The following is a 22,498-nucleotide window of genomic DNA, read 5'->3' on the forward strand; positions in this document are numbered from 1 at the left end:
AGACAGAGCTATGAAGCCGTGTCGGAATGGGAGAAGATTAATACTGCGGTGCTAATTTATCTGCTTTTTCATGTGAACAGATCTAAATAGCGCTCATTAGTTGGTTGTATTCCCATAGTTCAAACGAAATTGAGAGGTTTTTTACTTATACTTACAATATATACCGATTATAATGTCATTACGTACAATCAATCGTTTATATTGGAATTGTTGGATTAGGGTTCTGTATTAATGTTGTGTGCAGTCTGAATAAACATGCTTTTTCTATAAAATTATATCTTTGACTATTATATATTATACTGTATACCCGCAGTGTGGAGACCTTATTCGGCGGATTCTTTATGTGTTAGATCATAGAGGTATCAGTAACTTATTGCTACTACTTCGAAGAGGGAAGCAGATAATTATTCGCAATCTAGCTGTTAGCATGTTTATTATTAACTTGCAAGAGAATGTGTTCCAAATCTCTGATAAGAATATTTTAAATGTTCTTTATTGGTTGTCAATTTCCGATATTCAATTTGTATATCTATTTGTATGCGGATTGAGAGAGTCTCTTATGAAAATTAGAAAGAAAGTTAGAAGAAGCATGAACTCCCCCCATGGCAGTAAAGGACAGGAAATTACCAATAGAAAGAAGAAAGCTACCGGGAAACATAAGACACAGGCACCCTCCAACTAGTCTGTGAACCAAGGGAACCGAGGATTCTGGCGCAATAGGACCCTGGCAGCAACAAGGCGAACAGCAGAAAAGACCCACTCCCAAGAGAAGGAAAACCAAGACACCGCTACCTTCAGGAAAAAAGCAAAGATAGAAACTCAAAACCCAGGGAAGGAGGGGAGAGAAAATTAGAAGAAGAGGCAAAGTTGCAAAAGGAACAAGTCTATTAAATGGATCAAATAAAACCCGAATCTCAGGGCGAGAGCAGAGGCATCAAAGGAGTAGAGAAGGTCCATGCCAGCAGGAAGTAAAGTATCGTAAGAAACAGAAGGAGTCAAGCCCAGAGAATCGAGCAGAAAGAGCTCCTCCCCTGCCCAGGAATAATAAGAGATTACCGCGCAATAGATCCCTCCAACACACGTATAATAGATGGCATCAATGAGATTAAACCAAGAGTGTTCATTTCTTCAGTGAGAAATATCCGTTCCCGACTCCCTAGAACACCAGAACATTACAGTATAAAAAAGCCGCTCGAGGGATTCAGCACCTCTCGCGATACAGGTATTTTCTAAAAGGCAACTGAGAAAAACACTCAAAACCAATCCCCCCTAAGTTCCTTGACAAGGCCCCCCTGCGAGGAAGATAAGAAATCTTGGGAATATCCGAAGAAAAGTAGGAGCAGGAGTAAAAATATCTTGAGTAGGAAGGAGCCGTTTGCTATGCCAGTGAGAGGCAACTAAGGGCAAAGGCAGAGAAGTAACCTAAAATAAATTAGCCGTGAACCCACCACAGCAGATAAGTCTCCCGACAGAAGTCGATAAAATGAGGATATTAAGCCCCGGAATAGACAGCAAGAAATTGAGTCCCACAGAGTATATATGAGACCAAGAGTCATCAGAGTAGACAGAGAACCTCAGACTTTAAGGAGGCGACAGAATAAAAATTGAACAGATTAGCGGCGCATGAACTGAAATTACTAAATCAGATAAGACAAGGACAGAGACTCCAACATACCAGGGAAGAGTCAAAGAAGCAATGCCTCAAAGAATTATCCACATTAACATGCAAACAAAAAAATCATCCCCCAGACCCCCACAGCGTCACCTACTAATACACGGCAGTAGGGGGGCCTCAGGAGGTTACAAAGATTAGAACAGAAGTCCCTAAGCAATATAAGATAGATCTATCAATAATGCTCTAAAAGAGTTGAAAACGTCCTACCAGCCGCTAACAGCGAAACTTCCCCCCCCCCCCACGAATAAGCAGGCAGCCGAAGTGACGATTGCTTGAGGAAAATGTGTCTATAGTAGTCTAACCAGGAAAGATAAATAAGGGAAGCCAAAGTGGAATTCAGCGCCTAAGGCCGCACAAGAAGCACGAAATCCAGAAGAAGCAGCTTTCATAAACACGGAAAGCCACCCAACAACCAAAACCTCCCCCGCACGTTCTCTAAGCTGAGGCTTAACCATCTGAGTCTCTCACAACATAAATTCGCACAGTAATAAATTCTCAGGGGGGGATCAACGTAGAGTCATGGAATAGCCCCAGAACCTAGACCACTATGAGCAGAAAATAATAGAGAACTAGTTTAAGAGTAGAGGACCTCAATAGTTTCCTTATATAAAAGGCGCCTGCTCACCAAAATACAGGAGGATAGGACTCGCGCCTATTCCAGGGAGGCTAAAATGGACATGATATCACCATACCAGTTCAAGTCGTAGGTACACATTACGGGATATCAAGGCAGAACGGAATATTTCCCGAAGTAAATTCAGGGGCCCAAGCAGCCCAAGGAGCCCAAGGAGAAAAATCCCCAGGAAGATCTGAACCAACATCTGATCTAAGATAAGGATGATTTAAGAAGAGGAAGGAGGGGATGAGAAGGGAATAGGACCAGGCAGTAAAATCTGAGAGTTCTCAAGTGAAGGAAGTCACAGTAACAGGATAAGTTAGGCTAAGCAGACTTGGAGCAAAAGAATAACGTAACTCCACAATGAATATTCGTAAGAATGAGTAAATAAAGAGGGCAACAAATCGGAAGGCAGAAATTAAGTACACCAAAAATCTCCCAGAAACGAGCTCCCGAAACCGACAAAGTTACCGGGAAACAAGAAATGAATATTAGTGATTAGACACATACATCTGAATAAAATGAGAGCAAGAGTACTGTGACAGTGAACAACGAATATATGATAAGAAGATTGACCCAAAAAAGGCCGACCTCCCTATAAATCAATACGAATAAGAACTTCAGTTATTACGAAAAAATCATCAGAAGCGACTTCTGCATCTTCGGAACACGACATCATTTCCTGAGGGAGTCAGCCTTTGATTCAAGAAACAATTCCCGTAGGTTTCTCTCGTGAGCGTAGTGTTTTAGATAGCAAGGATGCTAAATAAGGAATACGCATCCGGAGGGGGATGAGATCTCTCATGAACCCAAGAGGTTGTTGCTCAAAAAAGAAGAAAGCTTAATCCACCTAAATGCTCCCAGCCCCAAAAAAATTCGAACCCACGACAAGTTAAGTCTCTGGAGAAAATGAGGATCACTTGACAGGGGAGAATTCAGAACCCACCACAGCTCAGAATTTTAATCCGGCCCTAGTGGGAGCACCAGATAATATTGTCCAGGAGTATACTAGGAAGATCTCAACTCAATGTCCCCGTAAAATATGAATAGAAGCAACTCCACCCACTGAAGGAGGATGATAAAGCGGAGTTGATTGAGTTCATACGTGAGATCGCAAGCGTCAAGAAGGAAATAACCCCAGGGAACCAAACGCGAGATTCAGGTAAAGTATCGGGCCAGGAGTGTTTTCCGTGGAATATCGTAGAGAGGCTTAACCAATTCGTCCAATCCGTTGAAATAAAAGAGGAAGCCGAAGTACTGAGTGATCAATAAGAGAAGCTGGACTCGAGCTAGGCAGGGGCGCTGGCGTTCAGGACCCACACGGGGCCGAGTCAAAGAAGTTGATGAAGAATGGTATTAGAATTAGTGAGTTAAGGATTAAGACGACCACCTGAACTAGATAGATTTTGATAGCGGTGATTAAGAGTAGAACATAAGTCTTTATTACTCTGGACTCGTCCTTGATCAAAGAGTTATGAAGAGGAAGATAAGAACAACCCCTTGTTAGAGATAGGGGGCGCTATATTCCGAAAGTGAAGAGATTTAAAGCATTGGTTAAGCAAGGCGTCCCCTGAGATCCCACAAAGAGAACCAGCAGTCCGCCGGGCAATCGATGGGAATAGAGGCAACTCTGAATCAAGAGAGACGCGCGGAATAGAGGAAGATGTGGGAGCATCTGACAGAGTAGTAGGGAGTGGTGAACCAGAATAGGGATTAAATACCAGCAACCGAATAATCTCTGTCAGTCTGAGTAGGATTCAGGAAGCCATTTTATTTGAGATTCACTCAACAGGCGGGACCCGTAAGATCTGTGAGGCTGAGAGAAAGCAAACCCCTCAAGGGGGATTAATTTCGTTAGGGTCGATAGCTGTACTATTCTGCACGGCTCACCTAGGGAGTCGTAGCCAAAAGGAAAGAGTGGCCGTGGAAGGAACAGGAGGTAAGGCGAAGCAGGCAAAGCAAGAAATAAGAAAAGGTGAGGGAGAGGGAAAACGAGTAGTCGGGAAGCAGAGGGTCTCAACGTAGAACATCCGGGAAGGGCAATGTAGGAAAAGGAGAGACAAAGCGGTCCGTGTCAAGAGGGCAAGAGCAGAAGTAACATTGAGTAGTCGTGGGGGATGTAGGCCAGTAGAATTAGAAATTAACGACTACAATAAGGAAGAGACTTGGAGGTGAGAATTCGCAATAAGAAGAGTCTTGGGCAGTATATGAATATCTTAGCAGGTTAAGGGAAGGCTTCCGGCGACTATTGTAGTAGAATTTTTGAGTAGGAGAGGAAAACTTTATGAAGTTCAGGCACTGTATTTCTCGGGGTGTCCTCTCGTATATCCAGGACTTTTGGAGACTGGAGTCGTTAGAAATCACGTGAGAGTAGAGGTGGAGTTTAGGGTCGGGGGAGGCTGAGGTTGATAATATTTAAGGAATAGAACAGAAGGAGCAGGTGGATTCAGAGAGGGAGAAGGATGAGGATATTGATGTTCTTCATTGTATTATACTTAGGAGGGGGATGTTGCGGCGAAGAGGCAGTTGAAGAAGAGTTAGAGAGCGTCTACAAGAGCCTGATGAGGAGAGTTTTGGAATGTATCCTGATACCTTATATGTGTGGAAGGCGGGTGGGAGAGATGAGTTACCCGAATCCGGAAGTTATGGCGTCGTACTTTAGGAAAGAAGGCGGCGCCTCCGAGGATGAGCTTAAGGAGGACAAAGAGCGGGAGGGGGAGGTCTAGGGTTTGGGCATTGGGGTTTCGAATTGAGGCCTTAGGGTTCAGAGTTTAGGGTTAGGTTCTATGGTTTAGGGTTGAGTGTTCAAGCCTTAGGGTTTAGGATTTATGGTTTAGCGCTTAGGCCTTAAGGTTCCGGAGTTGAGGTTTAGGTGTACGGTTCAGGGGTTTCGGTTAGCGTCTAGGGTTTACGGTTGAGGGTTCTGGCTTTAGGGTTTAGCATTTGGGGTTTAGGCTTTAGACTTTAGGGTTCAGAAGTTTGGGTTTGGTCTACGGTTCAGGGTTTAGGATCTATGTTCACGGTTTATGGGGTTAGGGTTCAGGGTTCAGCGTCCAGTGTTTCGCGTTGGGCTTTACCGTTTACGGTTTAGGGGTTAGTGTCGCAGCGTCTATGGTTGGGAGTTTTATGTGTCAGCGTATTATGGTTCACGGTTCATGGTTCAGAGCTTATTTTTTACGGTTTAGGCTCCAGGGTTCAGGGGGTATGCTTCAGGTGTTACGGTTTACGGTCTAGTTTTCAGATTCTAGGTTTAAGCGTTAGGGTTTAGGGTTTGGTGATCATGGTCTAGTGTCCACTCGCTAGAGTTCAGGGTTTTGGGTTCAGGAGTCAGGGATTATCATTTATGGACTAGGGCTTTAGTTCTCCGGGTTCATGGTCCAGGATTTATGTTGCAAACTTTACGGCTGAGGTTTTATGTTCTATGTTTCAGGTGTCAGTGTTAGGTGTAGCCTTCAAGGCCTAGGGTTTAGGGTTCAGGCTTTAGTTTTTAGGCCTCACGATTCGGGGTGTCCTGAGGTGATGTCGTTCACCTCCCGCGCCAGGGTGCAGGCTTTTAGTCTCTAGGTCTTTGGTGTTAGGGTTCAGGGATTAGGGTCCAGGTTGCAAGAATCAGGCTTTAGGGGTTAGGGGTTCGGGTTCAAGTTGTATGATTTTGTCTTAGTGTTTAGATGTTATGCTCTATTTTTTGCGGGTAGGACTGATCTGTGAGGTTTATTCCTTGGATCTCATTCGCAGGGTTTATGGTTTTGGATGAGTTTCTACGATTAGCGTCCATCCATCAAATGTTACTTTTAATGCCGGGTGTCCAAGTTTATCTCCTAGGGTATATTGTTGTGACTTCAGGGTTCAGGACTGCGGCCCAAGAGTTAACTCCTCGGGGGAGAGAGGGGCTGAGAGTCATGCTTTATGTTCTAGTTGTGTGCCTTCGGGTTCGTTAAGTTGGTTTCATGAGTTAAGCGGGAGGGTGGCCTGTCCTCCTTCAGGCTTCCAATCTTATGTTGTCACCGATTCTAGGTCTATTTTTCAGTGTTTATGGTTTAGTGTTAAGTTTATTCCTTTGATTTGGACGTTGTTGACATGCTCAGCGGACGCCTTAGGCCTTATTATGAAGCCCTAAAATTTCAGATTCATCTCTGACAGGGGAATCTACTGCGTCTATTACATCTTCCAGGGGTTCTCCCCCATGAAGGTTCTGAACTATCTTAGTCCATCTCCTACACCACGAGATCATGTTTATTTTTTCATCTCAGAATTTTCTTGAGAATTCGGCTGTGTTCTCGCGTATCCTGACCATTTATGTCTTAGCACTTAATGTTGCGGTCTTATCTCTTACGTATTTCACAGAACGCCGTACATTACTAACAGCAGACTGCGGCATATTAATCTTTAACGTCTTCGAGAAGTAGAAAATAATTACCAGAAGCCGAAGTGACTATGTGAGTCAATAGTGACACGCATGTATTTGCAGATAAATCACAGGAAATCTATTTATTCTTATAGAAATATTAGATTCTGCATCTATAGGAACATACAGAGAAACATATGTAATAGTCACAGAAATGAAAAGAAACAACAAGAAAAACACGCCTGTGCCTTAATGTAAGGGTTCCCCTTACATCCTTGCCCTAGTCCTGATGCCGAGGACAATAATAGGACAGGGGCGAAATCTTAAGTTTCTTTTCTTCTAAGGGGGAGCAGCAGCGGACGTATAACATATCTACATATTTGCGATTTCGATTAGGTTGTGGAGGATGGATAATCCGGTATTCTTCTAGAAAGAACATGTTACAGTAAAAAGGAATTGAACAATTTTTTTCTATTACTTTAACTATCCATTCTACATCCTCTATTCTATACCGCTTTCTCATGGCTAAGTCTGTCTTTTATTCAAGATCCGTAGGAATAATTCATAGCATCCGCACAGTATTTGCATGATGAGTGCTCAATCTCCCGGCGAATTGGGTACATAATTAGAACACCATTTTGTTAGAATTTAATATATACCCTAGCACTTGGCAGCGAGGAAGGCAGGAAAGCACTGGGAAAAACATAGGACACATTAATTTTACCTAAGTGGAGGGGTCCCCGCTGGCGCTATGGATTGAGGGGGGAAGGAGGACTAGTCCTTCGACTTGGATCGAATCAGACAAATATGCATTCAGGTAATGTTAAAATTCATAAATGAGTTTAAGTGCGCCGAAAGAACTGACAGAAGCAGTGACAATTATGAGAACAATTCCTAGGAATAGTGCTCCTTTCTCTTCTGGGTAAACGTCTCTTATGCATTAATCCTCCTGTGCGACTTCCTTAACTGATGGGTGTCCAATATTCTCTGCATTATCACCACAGAGAAGGTAAATGGGAGTCACAGGACAAGGACGATGTCTGTTATTTTTTCAGTGAGGCACCCCTTGTTAATTATTACCCCGCTAGTGATTCCGCTGCGCGAGCTTCTCAATACATATGGTGGTTAGAGGAAAACTATATTCGGCTTTACCCTATAGAATGTGATGACCCCTAATGCAGTGAATGTCCTGCTGAAAGACTTTTGGATAAATGTATAGATTGAGCAGAAGGGCCACGTAAACAATTTGTACGCTGACTGCTTAGATCAAGGAGAATACAAAGAAGAAAATTTATGTACAATCTAAAAGAATCATTTCAATGGAACAACGTCCCCTTCACGTTATCAACATCTGCAGGCTTCACAGTGAGAATTCATTATCCATCTGTACTTCATCATTCTGCGAATAAAAGCACGGCCGATAATAAGTTACCCTTAACTGTTGAGAAGTATCACTTTACCGTGGAAGTTAATTAAGGGGAAAGAGCCAATTGAGAAAAAGAAAAATCCAATATGCAGATCTGTTCAAACGGCAATAGTAAAAAAGTGATAAAGCAAAAGTTACTCTATTAAAAAAAGTTACACACAAATAAAGCATTTTGTCATTTTAGATAAAATTCGGAAAGGACAGAAAGATGAGAAATGTATCATACGTGGGTATGGTAGCACTTTAATGCTCACAAGTGCGTCACGTTGGCAATAAGGGGACTGAATTTCATCCTCCATTTTCTGCGCATAAATTTGTTCTTAACTGAGGATATATTCATTACAACTGTGCGGAGTGAGTGGATTTCTTACTGATTTAATAATGTCTCTGTTTGGGTAAATTCGTCTGTTTTTTTCTTTTTTGTTTTTCCTTTTTTTTATTTTTTCGGATAAATAGCGTAGTGATGAAAATGCTAAATGTCCTTGCACACGTGGTAATCATATTCATTTCGTTGTTATTCCTCCTGTTCTTTTTTTTCCCGAAAGGATCAATTTTGTCTGCTTCATAATGTGCACGTTCTGTACATTTTGCACATTTCCATTTTTAATTCTTTCCTCTTTTTAAGAAGCTTCGTCTTTGTTTTTTTTCGTTCAATAAATTGTGTGCACACACATGCAAAGCTTCCCTCTTTGGATTCTTCACCTCCTTGGGCCATTTGGCTTCCCCTTCCTACGTGGCTATGCCCTAGGCATTTTGCTCTTTGCCCTCTCTCCCAGGGGATTGTTTTTTCTAATTTCTGTTGTACATGTTTCATTCGTTTTTTTTCTTCTTTTGTATCATAATTGTGCCATTCATTTTGTACGTGACTTGTTCCTCCATTAATTTTTCCCCTACCTGAGGGAGCACACTTGGATTACCCTCTTCTTCACATGTGTTGCGGGGAATCCTTTCCTCTTCATTTCTTTGGAATATCTGTCTTGCCAAAGGGGCTGTCACTTCGTCCCACTTCGACACTCTTCCATTGCTCCCCTTCCCCGAAAAACTTCTTACGCGTTATTATTTGCTCTATCTCCGTGCCCAAATTTCTTTATGTATCCCTTTTCGACACACTTCTCCCCTTCTGCTTGTGCTGCTTCATGCTGCTTCCAATGCACAAACGTAAAAGAAAACCTCTAAATTACAGTAATAAGCTCGAAGCTGCGGCTCTCACGCAAGGGTTCCTATTCCTTACTAGAAAATAGAAAAATAATCCTCTCCTTGTGGATTACATGGGGAATTTCCCATGTATAGTGTAGAGCCTGTTGGGGGGGTGGGTCAAAAAATCGTCGTCCTTTGGTACACACCCTGACTGAGGGGGAAGCTGCTTATACAAACTTGGCCAAGTCGACACGCCATCGTATCATCGTATTACCGCTCTTCCACTTCTCCGCCTCCCTAAACCAGGGGCAGCGGCCCTGTCTCAGGCACGGCCACCTGCAGTACTCTGCCAGAAGCTGCCCTGAAAATCCTGTCAAAGATGGAGAGGCTGCCCTCATCGACGCACTTTAAATTTACGATCGAAATTAGGATTCCCTCAGACTTGTGTTCTATGGCTAGCTCTTCTGCTTGTCTCAAAAGAAGGAAAAAGTTCTTCATCACCAATTTCGTCTGTTCTTCTTTGGTGTGCACTCCTTCGTATGAGATGTTAATATATTTCAGAAAGTTCCCTTCGTGCCGCTCAAAAGAGTTGCCGATGTCCAGAAGGACGCACTTCGCCAAGCAGATGCTGGCAATCGGCTTCTTATTCGTTGATCCACTTTGGTCTCCTCCATCGACCACCCTGTCCAGCAAGTACGTCGACACGACTGGGCTGTAGTGCGTGAGCAGAAGGCCCGGACTGACCTCATTCTGCGCCGCCTCCTCCACAACGTTGCCACTTAAATGGCTGGAATGGCAACTGCTTAGCGCGCCGTTCAAGGACACGTTTAGTGGCTGTTTCCATTCGGCACTCAATTCATCACCGCATTGGCCACCTCCCTCCCCGCGGAAAATGGCCAGATTTTCAAACTTGATCTTTTCGTACAACTCGACCTGTATGTCTCTGAGGAGGGGACAGGATTTGAGGGTTTCCTCTATCTCCTCTTTCGTGTACTTTCCCCTCCGATAAATTCGGATACGATAGTCGTACAGGCTCTTGTACTTGAGTATTTTTCCCAACAGGGTGGGTTCACTCGTTTTTGGTAATTCACCTCCCATTCCTGACACGTCTTCCTGCAGTCCCTTCCCGCGTGCAATGGCCTCAAACAGACCTTTCAACCTGTCGTAAACTTCCACGTCTGTGTTTGACATGGGGGTTCCCGTAACTCTACGCAAAAATTCCATTTTGTCTGTGCATTCCTTCTCGTATTCGTCATCCGTGGTGACTTCTTCTGGTTGGGGAAGATCCTTCTGTTGGATCGCTTCACAAGTTTCACCCCCTCCTCTCAGCCGTTGAGGCTTTCCGACCCGTTCCTTCTTATACTTGACCAGCTTCAAAACAGTGGACTCAATGCCTATGTCGCACTGCCCATCGTCAAAGATGAGAATGTTCTCATTTTCAAATTCTTGGAAGACATGAGCAGAAGTGGTAGGACTGATGTGTTGAAACTTGTTGGCGGACGGAGCTGCGATTGGCACTTGGCTCACTTTTATAATCTCCATGGCGATGTTGTTCCTTGGCATTCTTACAGCGCAGAACCCTGTGTGCGCCGTCAGGATTAAGGGCACCTCCTTTTTTGCCTTGGCAATTATGGACAAGGGGCCAGGCCAAAAATATTTACTTAACATATATATAGTAAACATCTCAAACATGTTCACATGGTACAGCTGATGAAACGCTTGGTTTATGTCGTGCACATGAGAGATGATGGGATCACTTACGGGCCTATTCTTCATCTGAAATATCTTTCTTAGCGACTTCTCGCTCAGTGAGTTCCCTCCTAATCCGTAAACCGTTTCGGTTGGCATTCCAACCAGGCAATCGATTTCAATGTGAGCCTTTAATTTCCTCCTCAATTGGTCATTGTGTAACAAATCCGATCCTTTGATTATTTCCGCCATGGTTGACTCTCTATTTTTCACGAACCACTAGGGTTTATCCTCCCGAAAGGGAACGTCTCGGATAGCCTCATGAATGTTGTTACTCCTTTGCATAGATTACCTCTGCGCGTTCAGAAATACCGCCATCCGAACTTTATATCAATTGTTGTCAACTGTGCTGGGGGAACTTCCGTGGCAGTTTTCCGAGCGGAATTACTATACAGGGCAGCGTCGCTGGCTAAGTTGATCGCCCATTCAGTTGGTCGTTTTTTATTTCCTTGTTTTACCACCGCGGTTGTTTCATCTTGCCCCTCTTTGAACCTATGAGAAATCTCCTTCACGGAAAATATGCTTTATACTCCCCCCTACACGGAGATTACATAGAAGATGCAATGAAGTGAGTGATCCATTCGTACACATAATAAGACGTCACTCCAGTGATTTTCTCCTTCTTTGCGCCACAAGTGGGTCTCTTTTAAAAAGGAAAAAAGAAAAAATTACTCTTACATCTCGTGGTGAGAGAACGGACCAACTTAGCATGCAGGAAAAAAAAAAAAAATAGTTCACTTAAATTCCATCACGCAAATATGCTCCTTGCACAAATCCAAAAGGGATGTAAAATTTGAAAAAAAAAAGATACAGCCACATCTTCCCAGGTGCATTCCAATTAGAGGCAACAATGGGTGAGCGTGTATCAATCATGGAAGCCTCTCCACGCTCACAAGGTTTCTGAGACCAAAGTGTTAAAGCGCCCATCTCCGCGAAGGTGGCCAACAAGATTAACGGCTCCAACTTTGTTACCACTGCTACCGCCGATAACGCTGGTAACATTGCCCCTCCGAGCTCCAAATGGACCAGGCAAGAAACGTGACAACAAGCGATGGGAAAGAAAAATCATCCATCCCCTCGAACAGCGGCAGCTGGTACTACCCATCCAGGAACCAGTTCTATCGCACAACTCGGAAAAAAGGTTATTACCTACGCTCAGCTGCAGACCGGACAATTCCCTTTGTTCCCTTGCTGCGAAGAGATCCACCATGGGAGTGCCCAATCTCAGGGCTCTGCTAAAGGAGCAGTACCCCCCCCGAACACACAACGCTTCTGCATAGACACCTCTTCCGCGCAGGGTACACCTACTCCCAGGAGGAATTAGATGTGGCGCTTAAAATCCACAACGCAGTTAATGAAGAAACATGGAAACGAATAATGAAAAAGGAACAAAAATATTTCGACCTTTGCAAAGAACAGAAGCTAATAAGATTCATTGGACTCCCAAACAAGCTGTCCCTCAGAGCCTTCATGCTTACCCTCATGGGGTACAACAGACCGTTTGATCGACATGACTGGTACATTGACAGATGCGGGAGTACCATCAAGTAAGTAGAGGAGGAGGCCAAAAAAAGGCAAAAAGAAAAAAAAAGAAAAAAAAAGGGCGTGCTGCAAATTGGTGCACTATGAATAATTGAGTACAACTAGGCTCTCTACCTCTCCTCTGGTGGACGCGTCCCTGGAAACGCCTGCTTAAGATTCGCACCGAGTTAGTAACCACCGCTTTCTGTGTGCCCCGGTTACACGCATCTATGCGCACTTATAACAACTACCTACCTCTACCCCATCCTCCCAGATACATCATAGACTACTACGACGGGAAGAGTGACGAGGGAGCCCCCGTTTCGATCTTCATCGACGTCAGGCCCCAGTTCAGCTTGGACAACATGGTCGATTATTTTAAAATGCTGTACATCAGAATATGCAGGTATTTCTTTTAGCAGGGTGGAGGTCCACCCCGTGATGCTTTTGGAGGCCTTATGCATATAGATACGTTCGTAGATTTTCCTGTGGATATGTATGTAGATACGCATATGGACGTGGTGCTCCCCCCCTTGGTAAGGTTTAGCGAGCGAAAAACTCAAAGAGACCATGGCTAGTGGATGCACTTTTATTGGCCAAAATATGATAACCGCATCAGGATTACTTTCTGTGGATGACCCCTTATCCAGAGCGTTTTCCATTGGAATTTTGTCCCACTAGGTGACATGAGGAGGTACCATCTGTACATCCAATTGTCCACCCCATTTGTGCTACCCACGGGCCATTTCCTTTTCCCCATGTTCTATCCCCCATTCTGCTTCGCCATTTTGTTTCCCCTCTATGCGCCGTCCCACTCGCCTGATATTCTTCCTGTTCATCCATGCAAAGTTTCCTTTTCCAAAATGAAGCTGCAATATTTACCGCTCATAAATTAACAGTTCTGTTAAGACGAAGTGTAACTACTTATTTTATTAAAGAAAAAGAAAAAGAAGAAAAGAGAAAAAGAGAGAGAAAAGAAGAGAAAAGCAAAGGAAAGGAAAACCGAAGGAGCAGGAGAACAGCTCAAATATGTAAATTACATTTATATGATGAAAAAAAGAAAAAAAAGAAGAGGGATTAAAAAAAGGGGAAAGACGCGCACTTTGCATTTGTGCACAATGAATGTTTATAAAATTACACGTGTGAATAAAAGAATCCTGGATCTGTGAAAACATCGATCTGGTTAAACAATTGGTTGAATGCACATAGTTCACTTGCCAGTGGACACATATGGGGCATGGGTGCGCGGGGTACGCATGCGAGTGGTTGCGCATGTGCGTAGGTCCCTATATGTCTGCGTCGCAAGTAAACGGGCATGCATGGGTTGACGAAAATACGTATATATACACACATACGTTTTATTCATATATATTTTTACACGTGTTCGCCCTCCTCCCCCCTTTGAATGGACTAGTTTAAAAAAAAGAAAAAAACAAGGTGCGAAAAAAGTACTTAACGCAAAATTACTATCTGAAAAGAATTCACACGGGGGGAGAAATGACGAAATGAGAAATGGGGGAGCTAAACACTTTAATAATCTTTTTTTCCTTTAATGCCGCTTCGCCTTTTTTTTCCTGCGCCGGTCGAGCGACCCATTCTGCGCGTTCCTCCGGCACAAATGGGTCTCTTCAACGTGAACTGTAAGCAACGTGCAACAGGACAAGGGCAACGCTGTTCTACACCTCCTCAGACATACCCGATTTCTCCTCTCTCGCAAAGGTGAAGTATATCCACTCTAGCATGTGCAGGTATAGAGATGTGTGAAGGGACAAACGTGTGGTCATGCAACTGCTTGTATGTGAAGCATAAGCGTGTGTAGGTGTGAGCAGTACACACCAGTTTGCCCCTCGAGCGTATCCTTCGGGAGGGGACTCCGTTGGCACGTTTGGTAAAGTTGCCGCATTGGGCTCACTTAGATCGATTCTATCACTTGGACGGCTCCTACCGCTTGGACAATTGTTCTTACCCCTTAGTGGCCTCTCCTTCCACTGTTCATCTACCGTGTCGAGCTCGAAACCAGGAAGCATGTTGGGGAGAAAACAGCTTAGCAGACCGTCCCCCCGCCCATACACGCCCTTGTTCACTGCGGGGATTGTAATACACATCTCCGTCCAAACGGCACGTACTGCTGCTTACGCCGCGCAGAATCAGGAAGTCAGAGCCTCCTCATTGCTCTTAGCGGCATCATCGTCATCTTCCTCATTATCGTCATACTCGTTCGTATCGACATTGCTATTTTCATCATTGTATGCACTGTTGTTACTTTCGTAGCTATTATAGTTGCTATTATTTTCGCTGCTACTGTAGCTGCTGTCCACATCACTCACAATGCTGTTGCTTTCGCTTTCGATTATGATGCCCAAGTAGTAATCAACGGCATAGGGAATGATTCTCTCCTTAATGGTTAAGGCCACTTCATAATCTCCTTCTATAATCATCTCCAACTGGGCTACTTCATGTTTACTTAACTGCTTTATAACATTTGAGTTGGGGACTTTGTGGCTTGTAAAAAAATGGAAGAAGCTATCCCTGTTAACTGTTTGCTGGACCGTCTTCACTTCTCTTGAATTTTTGTTATGTTGTTTCTTAACGACATTCTTTTTCAAGATGTTTTTATTGTCAAACCAATCGATAACGGTCGCCTCTGTGTGTAACAACACTGGCTCATTATCGCAATCGACACATTTCATATGATACGTTTTGGTCAACACGGAGTTGCTAAAGAACGGATTGGATGCAAAGTGAAAGGATAAAATAAATCCTTCTTTTTTCTCCTTATTTTTTTTTATATAATCACATCGAATGTCATTTAGGTACACTAAAATTTCTTCATCGTGATCTTCTATAACATGACTCACTGTGTTGTTGTTCCTCAATGCTCTTAACCAAAATTCGGGTAAATTTGGAGTACCAATTTTTGCTTCCCCATTTCCTACCAAAGCTTCTCTTCTCTTATCATAAATCGGCCCATACAAATCGTGGTACTTCTGCCTTAACAAAAATAACTCATACTCAAACTTCGACTCGTAATCATAATACTCCTTCTGGTACAGTTTCAGTTTCTTTAGCGTTTCTTTCTGTTCCTCCGTCAGATCCGTCATCTTCTCATCATCTATAACGGGGATAAGGAAAAAACAAAAAAGGAGGGTTAAACCCGTAACAACAAATACACCCTTGTGTTGTGTGCAAATGACACAAAACATGCGGAGTGTGTTACTCCACGAGGTTATCTCCACCAAATGACTAAGTCACGTTAGGAGGACGTGTCCAATTTTACCTATTTTTATGCTCTCCAGAAGCGACGATATTTTCTTTTCCTCCTCGGGGGGGATTGGCTACACGGTGTGCAAAAAAAGAGAAAAAATACATTAACGAGTGGGCAAATAAAAATATTAACAAGTTAGCTAATTTTCCGCTCAAACGCAGTTCCGCCCCCACATGGCAGGTGCTTTTCCGTGCATATTCATAACGTTGTGCGGAAAAAAAGAATCAATCAAATCGAGCACCACGAAAAAGGGGCTAATCTTAAGACAGGTGTACTTGCATTTCAACACAACCAACATGGAGAAGGCCATGCCTACATACACGCGAACATGTCGTACGTGTGCTCAACCCTCACAAGAGCAGTGTACACGAGAACAAATGATAGAAGAACAATTACGCCGTTTCAGAGGGACTGGAAAAGATACGAAGATACATGCACATGATACTGGGCATATCTATTACACAGAAAACATACACCGCAAATTTCGGAGAAACGCTTCTTCTCTCTAAAATTTGTTAATTACCTGGTTACTCTCTGTGGTTGCCATTTTGTATGAGTGGTTATGCTTCCTCGCTGTTGCGTACGAATATGTGCTCGCTTTGTTTCGCGTGGCTTCGCTTCGTTATGCAATTGCGATATGTATTATCCCTTTTATGTACGTTCCTTTTTGCCGCTTTTCTGTATTTCTTTGTGGATTTTTTTTCCCCTTTTGTTTTTTCTGGAGAGCGGGGGGTATCGTTATGATACATGAAATGTGAAAATTAACTACGTGGCACAATAAACGCTTTTACATAATTCATATTTATTTATATAAAAAGGGGAAAAAAGAAAGCAAAGGGGCAAAGGAAGAAGGGAAAACGCTTAACTTTTAAGGCGCGTAAAAAAGCACAATTTACATGGCAAAAAAAAGGGAAGAAATGTTTACATAATAATTTACATATAAAATATGCGTAGGCTATACAATACTGTACATGTTTCACAAAATGCTTTTTTTTACCTGCTAAGGCATGTACCCACAGATTCGCAAGAACACAAAAATGATAAAACTTGGGAAAATGAAAAGGGAAAAATTAAAAAAAGATAAAAAAAAGCAAGTGAATAAACTGAAATGACGCGAAATGTGGGGCATGCGCATAAGAAATGCATAGGGGTGACACTCATGATTTGTGAACTATGGGATGTCACCAAGCCGACTTTTCACTTTGTGTTATGTAGCCCCCATAGCCATTTGGAGCTATTTATTTTATTACTGCGGCAAGTAAAGGTGCGGGGGGGGCGAGCCATAAAAAATTCGTCACATATATAACATACACTGTGTTAATATGAATACATATATACAAGAGTAAAAATGTGCTGAACTTTTTCGTCGCACCTTTGAAGAGTCCTTATAGCCAGAAGTATTATGATAATATGATAGGGAAATAGCATCGCCCACACCGGGGTGCTGAACATTTGCCTTTTTTGCGTGTGGCATGTATGCAATACATAACGAAAGCGCTGCGCATGCCCCCCTCTAACTTCATATAGGTGTAAAGTAAAAAATGTGACGAATGGGTCATCAATTTTGTATAGGATTATTTTTTTTTTTTTTGTGTTATTAGCAAAGGGACGGGGCAGGAACACATGGCAATCCTTGAGAACGAGCGTACGCCACGAATATATGTATCGCCATCTATCTACGCACGTACAATTTGCATGCCTGCTGGGGGAGTCGTACATTACTTAGGACGGACTCCATTACACGCTGTGCTTCAGCAGAATATGGGAATGCCATTCAGCCCCTCCACCTTCTCACAAAATTGTGCGGACAGCACGCATATTTTCTGTTACATACCAAAGGGATGGCATTTATGAGTACCAGTCTATGGAATGGGAAGAGGAAGAGGTCCTCATTCACGAGAGTACATAAACAAGTATGTCACTCCAGGAACGTGTATGCACGTTTCCTTTTAAATTTACACGTTTAAATATGTGCATGCAGGTGTTGGTGAACAAAGCCAATTTTCAGGATCCCCTCCCGGACGAGTATTTTTACACGTCGATGAATCAAAAATAGGGGCTCAGATGGTACACAAGTAAGGGGTGCTACAAATATTATTACACCAGGACGATTGGCGCATCGACAGAAAAAACAGAAAAAACGGCTGCTTGCTTACCCCAAATTAGGTCCATTTTGTAGTACGCATCCTCTTAGGCACACACAATTGAATCGCCCCCGATGATGCAACTTGTTCACACCGTTATCAACGCCTGGTGGCACTTATTCGCACTCCGTTCCTATCCGACTTCACTCTTCTATTGTAACATAGGAGAGAAAAAAGCAAACGCGCGCTACAGAAGAAAAAAAAGAAAAAAAATGGACACCTGTATAAACCAATGCGATACACCCTCTTGTGCAAATCTGCTATGTTTCCAAGCCCTCATGGCAGCTTCCTTCATTCATCCGTGGTGTGCAAAATGAAAATTTTAAGAGGGAGAGGAAACGCCCCCTTAGCTTGAAACCCTTATAAACGTAATCCCTTTCTTATGTGGCGATAAAAGGGGATGTTGCGTAACCAAAATGAGTAATCAAGATGCATAACCAAGTTGCGTAACCAAGGTGAGTAACTACTTCGCGCTGATGCACAGGTAAACAGGGACGTGTGGTTAATGTAAAGGGCGAAAGCCAAAGGCGTTCCCTGTGCATGCGTTAAATTATGCATATTGGTATTTCTTTCCCACCGTGAGAATTAAGTTTCTGTACAACTGAGCCAAACGGTATAGCCTGCGTGGGTACCTCTCATTTACGTTAAGGTGGAAAGACAGTTAAGCAGGTTAACCGGACAAAGCAAATTCGCTTTGATATCACCCCGGACGAAGCTGAGCATAATAAAAATCAACCACCAGGTGGGACACGTAAAGAAATTAGACCACTCCGGTGGGCGCAGAAATGATAACATTTTATTTTCATATGAATGTAGCCTTGGGGAAGGGGCAGCGCGGAAGCACATTGTACTACGGGAAGTTGCCCTTCCTGCGATTGAAACCACAGGTAAGTATCGGGAAAATTCCCTGTTTCTGATCGTTCACTTAAAATTTACACCTTACTTGACTCTTGTGCACTTAACTATTTTAACATGTGTACACTCTTTCCAGATTCGCTAATGCACAGCGCACAAGAAAAGGTTAGCCTCTGTTACTAATGTGTCTGTTTTTTTTTTTTTTTTTTTATTTTACCACTTCTCTGGGGTGTACACACAAAGGGGTTATTTTACAACCGTCTTAAGTATGAACCCCAATTGGGGGAGGGACTAACATGCATCATGCACCATGGAACAGCTCTCTGTCATCAACGCGCTGGTAAATATAGACCTGTGTATTCCTAGGTCGCTATACCTATGCGTGTGAACAGGAACTACTTCTGCCATGCTGGGTGTATCGCTCCATTCCGCAGCCACCTTTGGTGACCACTGCATTGGGATCTTTTCTTTTTTCCTATATACTTTTCCTCTCGCGTTTGCCTCGTGTAGTTATGTTCATCCGTATTTTGGCAGAGAAGCAGAGGCTACCTCACCCACTGGTCTGCCCATCTGCTCCGCCACTCCCTGAACCCTTTTCCAATGGTGCTAAAGTAAGATCGACACACGCACACAACATGTGGACACAAGAGTAATTTTTCTCCATCCCGATTTGTACAACTTTTTTTTTTTTTTTTTTTTGCACTTTTTGGTTAAAATGCACATCAACCTGTGAGTAATCCATTGGGAAGATGAAATGTATAGAAAAAGATGGTCACCGAGAGTGGCAGTTAGATCGAAATGGTTTTTTAAACAAATGGGAAAGGAGAGTCATGTATGTGGGCACATACCCGCATACGTATGTATAGTTTACACAGTGCATGGTGGACCAAGAGCAGCAGCATTTTCGTCCCGCGGGAGGTTAAACCGTTTGACGGTATTCTAAACAGCAGAGGTAGTCAGCGTGGCGAGGAGCGATAAATTTCGCGCACGTGTGACTAGATGGTGGTTCGAACTAATTGGAGAAATTCCCGCCACGGGTACTCGCGCAAGATCGGTCTGGCGGGTACGCCGTTAATGTGTTGAGCGGTTAAACTGTTGGGCGGTTAAACTGTTGGGCGGTTAAACTGTTGGGCGATTAAACTGTTGGGCGATTAAACTGTTGGGCGATTAAACTGTGGGGCGGCTACACCGCTAAGCAACGGGGGAATTTCTACTGGGAATGAGAAAAAAAAACTCCGTACGCTGACGCACTGGTTTTCATATATACAGCGATGGGCCCTCATAGCGCGCGCGCAAAGTGAACTTGTTCTTCAATGAGAAATTTAGCGCGAGGATGCATAAGAAAATATGTACCAGAGGGGTTATGTAATTATACATCACTTCCGCAGTGCCGAACAGGCGTGCACTTGAGATGCGTCATGTATACCTACGTGAAAGGTTCGGTTTCTTTATATGCCTTACACGTACGCGCACCTGTTAAAGCAATGTTCATCATTACATTTTTTTTCCTTACGCTTACGCAGGTTACCCATTTGATAAGTGCGCCATCCCCCCCTTCGCGATTTTTGCATCCCCCGCGTGCGTACGCTATGAAGCGGCGCCCGTGTACACGAAAAAGTTTTAAAATGAAAAACAAAACATAAATTAACCACGAAACGTGAAAGAAGCAAATGCGCAAATGACACTTTATCCTCGTATACGAACACGCTAAGTTTGCCAGTAAGGGTGGACTACCCCGCATCCTCTCGTGCGTATGACGATATTCGCATGAAACTGCCTTCGTCAATTTTCATCGTTTTCAAATGGTTAAAAAAAAAAAAAAAGTATACAAACGAATGGAAGTGACAAGAAAAATTAAAAAAAAAAAAAATAACATAATTTTTTTTCACTTTTTTTGCTTGTTTTTGCTTTTTTTTTTTTTTTTTTTTTTTTGAGATGGAGTTTAAAAAAACGCTTGATTTCACACTTCCCTCTTTGTAAAGTCGTCACATTATTAAATAATTAAACCAACTCATTAGTAACACGGATAAAAATATAGAAGCAGCATGGCACTGAAAAGAATAACGAAGGTAATCAGCCAACTGCGTTTGCGCGCACAAGCAGCGCGGCTACACGAGCGCGATGGGACGCATGTGTCATCACTGCGCAATCACTTCGTCATCACTGCGACATCACTTCGCCATCACTGCGACATAACTGCGACATCACTGCCACATGACTGTATGATGATTGCACGTATGGGGCCACATTTCAAGGCACTTCGCAGTTTAGTGTAATTTCGCCCGAGGACGATGCTTTCATGTTTCCCCCCCCTCAACTGTGAATGCATATCTACAGTGATTCTCGTCTTCCCTGTCTGCGCCCCTCGCTGTCGTTCCAGCTGCGTTTTTTTTTCCACCCCAAATTGTGTTACTGCATAATGGCGGTTTTAAGCTACATATTCTGCGTAGCTGGTGGGCCCGCTTCCCCCACCGTAGATCCTGCACCCAACGTCCTCCATCATACACCCGCCATTTCATAACCCTTTCCGCGCTGTGACGTTTTCCATAACCCATTCGATGCACACACATGCTATTTGCGTAACCGTTGGGTTTAGAAAGTGTGAAACGACGCGGACGCCTTCTGCCTATTTAAGTGCACAATTTGAGGTCCTCGGGGAGAGAGGGACAAAGGAAGGTGCCCCCGCCGTGGACACCAAACTTTTCCACCTCTGTGGTGCCGACACCCCACACAACAGATGGTGCACATGTGCACAGACTGGTACACACAATTCTCCCTTTTTTTTCTTTTTTATTTCCTGGTGGATTCGTGTAGGAGCTACAAGACTTGAATAAAGACCCCCCCACGAATTGCTCCGCGGGGCCAATTGGAGATGACCTCTTTTTTTGGCAAGCGACGATAATGGGACCAGGGGACAGGTGAGCTCACCGAGAGGAAAACAAAAGGAAAAAAAAGGCGCGCTGTGGACGCACAGCTTAATCATTTCGCTCAAAGGAAGAGACCATACAGCGCTACTTCCCACGTGTCCACATTCGTATACCAGAATGATTATCCGTGATGAATCCCGCCTTGGTCTCTCCACACGCGTGCGAATATGCACGCATTCTCACGAACATCCCCCTCCCTTATGCATTATTCCCGCCACTTCACTCCCCCAGTCCCTACGAAAACGGTGTATACTTCCTGAACATAAAATTCCCCCCCGATTATCCCTTCAAGCCTCCCAAGGTAATTGGCCCCGCCGCGTTGGCAGTGTGCATTGGTGGCTCATATCAGAAGCCATTGTTAACCGCTCACATTTCTTTCTAACGTTGAGTTTGTGCGCGGTTCATATGCCAACCTCCTGTTTCGTTTTTTTCCACTCTCTACAGATCATCTTCACCACGAAAATATATCACCCCAATATAAACACGTCGGGCGCCATTTGCCTTGACATCCTGAAGGACCAATGGAGTCCCGCGCTAACCATTTCGAAAGTCCTCCTGTCCATATCGTCGTTATTAACTGACCCCAATGCAGGTGAGTAGGACGATGTGTGCACCCCCCCAAAGGTGCATACGAGTGGCACATTGCCCCGTTGTGTCATTATGTTTCAAAAAACTTGTACCCACCCCCTTTCCTCCTCTTAGACGACCCGCTCGTGCCCGAAATCGCCCACGTCTACAAAACAGACAGAACCAAATACCATCAAACTGCAAAAGCCTGGACGCAGAAATATGCCCAATGAAAATTATCTGAATAATTCAAAATAAATTTAATTAAATC

The 22,498-nt window shown here is 43.6% G+C and overlaps 5 protein-coding genes across 5 annotated transcripts; 3 read left to right on the top strand and 2 right to left on the bottom strand.

Moving 5' to 3' along the window:
* Positions 1-4,753: 4,753 nt before the first annotated feature.
* C922_04451 (hypothetical protein) lies at positions 4,754-5,017 on the top strand (the record flags this gene model as incomplete). The annotated part of the gene is made up of 1 exon (XM_008820034.1): positions 4,754-5,017. One exon carries the CDS (start codon positions 4,754-4,756, stop codon positions 5,015-5,017), a length of 264 nt encoding a protein of 87 aa, XP_008818256.1.
* Positions 5,018-9,496: 4,479 nt separating this feature from the next.
* Positions 9,497-11,140, bottom strand: C922_04452 (hypothetical protein; the record flags this gene model as incomplete). Its single annotated transcript, XM_008820035.1, has 1 exon — positions 9,497-11,140. The coding sequence occupies one exon, from the start codon at positions 11,138-11,140 to the stop codon at positions 9,497-9,499; it is 1,644 nt and encodes a 547-aa protein (XP_008818257.1).
* Positions 11,141-11,968: 828 nt separating this feature from the next.
* C922_04453 (cytochrome c heme-lyase) lies at positions 11,969-12,888 on the top strand (the record flags this gene model as incomplete). The annotated part of the gene is made up of 3 exons (XM_008820036.1): positions 11,969-12,089; positions 12,246-12,495; positions 12,744-12,888. The coding sequence occupies 3 exons, from the start codon at positions 11,969-11,971 to the stop codon at positions 12,886-12,888; spliced, it is 516 nt and encodes a 171-aa protein (XP_008818258.1).
* Positions 12,889-14,616: 1,728 nt separating this feature from the next.
* Positions 14,617-15,570, bottom strand: C922_04454 (nucleosome assembly protein 1-like 1; the record flags this gene model as incomplete). The annotated part of the gene is made up of 1 exon (XM_008820037.1): positions 14,617-15,570. One exon carries the CDS (start codon positions 15,568-15,570, stop codon positions 14,617-14,619), a length of 954 nt encoding a protein of 317 aa, XP_008818259.1.
* Positions 15,571-20,778: 5,208 nt separating this feature from the next.
* On the top strand, positions 20,779-22,460 carry C922_04455 (ubiquitin-conjugating enzyme E2 D/E; the record flags this gene model as incomplete). The annotated part of the gene is made up of 5 exons (XM_008820038.1): positions 20,779-20,802; positions 21,548-21,651; positions 21,892-21,961; positions 22,105-22,252; positions 22,363-22,460. 5 exons carry the CDS (start codon positions 20,779-20,781, stop codon positions 22,458-22,460), a joined length of 444 nt encoding a protein of 147 aa, XP_008818260.1.
* Positions 22,461-22,498: the final 38 nt, after the last annotated feature.

This window comes from Plasmodium inui (assembly GCF_000524495.1).
Source record: "Plasmodium inui San Antonio 1 unplaced genomic scaffold supercont1.23, whole genome shotgun sequence".
In the NCBI taxonomy this organism is placed as follows: Eukaryota; Apicomplexa; class Aconoidasida; order Haemosporida; family Plasmodiidae; genus Plasmodium; species Plasmodium inui.